A 1971-nucleotide genomic window follows, 5' to 3' on the forward strand; every position below is an offset into this window, starting at 1 on the left:
GGCCAGAACAGAGATTATTATAATGTTAGAATAAAGAGTAATGCTACAAACTGATGACTAATAATATTCATTTATCATCATATTTAAAATCTGTTTCTAGTATAACTATTCTTATTATATATATTTTCTTTATTATACTGGAACAGCTTGTGCCCTTGGTCTCTTGCCTTGGCATCTGGGAGGTTTGCCGCCCACAGGTTGCTTTGGTTTTCCCAGTTTCCCATGGCCCATGTGCCAGGGACTGAGCTCAGGGCAGTGGAGGCTGCAGAAAGAACCTTGAGCTGGGGAGGAGGCCCTCAGTCCTGGCGGTCTGTGCAGGCACCTGCTTTACGCACCTGCCCAGACATGTTTGCTGAGTGAATGAACTGTGGTGAACTCTGAAGGAGAGAGGAGTAAAGAACGTGGCTGTGGAGTGAGGTGCAACATGCACCTCATGCCTGGCCTGTCTTCCCTGCCAGACCTTGGGCTTCTCCTATGGGCTCCCCATGAGCCAGCCTCCCACAGTGCTGGAGCCATTATTAACCTTTTTGTTCCCTTCTCACCCGAACCCTCATTTTATTTTTATTATTATTATTTTTTTGAGATGGAGTTTTGCTCTTGTCACCCAGGCTGGAGTGCAGTGGTGCGGTCTTGGCTCACTGCAACCTCCACCTCCCGGGTTCAAACAATTCTCCTGCCTCAGCCTCCTGAGTAGCTGGGATTACAGGCACCCGCCGCCGCACCCAGCTAATTTTCGTATTTTTAGTATAGATGGGGTTTCACTGTGTTGGCCAGGCTGGTTTCGAACTCGTGACCTCAGGTGATCAGCCCACCTCGGCCTCCCGAAGTGCTGAGATTAGAGGCGTGAGCCACCGCGCCTGGCCTGAAACCCTGATTTTAAAACCTCTGGCAATAATTTCTCAAACCTCCCTGCACATCTAACAAAGAGTCTTGTCTTCACCTGATTGTGTTATCGTGTCACAGTGTACATGTTTATTGAATCATGTTGTACACAAAAAATACATACAAGGTTTGTTTTGTTTTAAGACATAGTCTCACTCTTTGGCCCAGGCTGGAGTGCTGTGGCTTGATCTCAGCTCGCTATAACCTCTGTATCCCGGGTTGAAGCAATTCTCCTGCATCAGCCTCCTGTATACAAGTTTTATTTGTCATTTATACCTCAGTAAAGCTGGGTGTTGGGGGAAGACTTGGGAATAAAAAGGTTCTTCCAACAATAAGTTCATTTGCATGTAGAGGCTGGATCATCCTTCCGTTTTCTGTTCCTTCTCTCAGATTCCAGGATGGAGGCCGGGATCATGGAGTCTCCTCTGCAGAGAAAGCTCTCCAGGCAGGCAGGACTGCCGGGCACCGTGTGGGGGTGCCTCCCCGGGGGGCACCCCGCACCACCCCACCCACGTGGCAGTCCTGAGGACGGGTCAGATAAACTCACCCGCCCCCGGGCTCGGGAGCGCAGCGCCTCCCCAAGGGTTCTGCAGGAAGACCCGGGCCGGCCCGTGGGGAGCTCAGACCCCCGCTACAGGTGCGTGTGCGGCAAGGCGTTCAGATACAACTCACTGCTGCTCAGGCACCAGGTCATCCACACCGGCGCCAAGCCCTTCCAGTGCACGGAGTGCGGGAAGGCCTTCAAGCAGAGCTCCATCCTGCTGCGGCACCAGCTGATCCACACCGAGGAGAAGCCGTTCCAGTGCGGCGAGTGCGGCAAGGCCTTCCGGCAGAGCACGCAGCTGGCTGCCCACCACCGCGTCCACACCCGCGAGCGGCCCTACGTGTGCGGCGAGTGCGGCAAGGCCTTCAGCCGCAGCTCCCGGCTACTGCAGCACCAGAAGTTCCACACCGGGGAGAAGCCCTTCGCGTGCACCGAGTGCGGCAAGGCGTTCTGCCGCAGGTTCACCCTCAACGAGCACGGCCGCATCCACAGCGGGGAGCGGCCCTACCGGTGCCTGCGGTGTGGGCAGCGCTTCATCCGAGGGT

General features: G+C 54.5%; 1 protein-coding gene across 1 annotated transcript in view; it reads left to right on the forward strand.

The window, feature by feature from the left end:
- Positions 1-1969, forward strand: part of ZNF517 (zinc finger protein 517) — a gene marked incomplete at its 3' end in the record, with an annotated part of 10601 nt that extends 8632 nt beyond the window's left edge. Inside the window, exon 4 of the mRNA XM_011975754.1 lies at positions 1273-1969. Coding sequence (XP_011831144.1) covers positions 1273-1969 — 697 coding nt within the window. The remainder of the gene's footprint in view (positions 1-1272) is intronic.
- Between the last annotated feature and the right edge of the window lie 2 nt (positions 1970-1971).

Source organism: Mandrillus leucophaeus, unplaced genomic scaffold (genome assembly GCF_000951045.1).
Source record: "Mandrillus leucophaeus isolate KB7577 unplaced genomic scaffold, Mleu.le_1.0 Scaffold158, whole genome shotgun sequence".
NCBI classification, from domain to species: Eukaryota; Metazoa; Chordata; class Mammalia; order Primates; family Cercopithecidae; genus Mandrillus; species Mandrillus leucophaeus.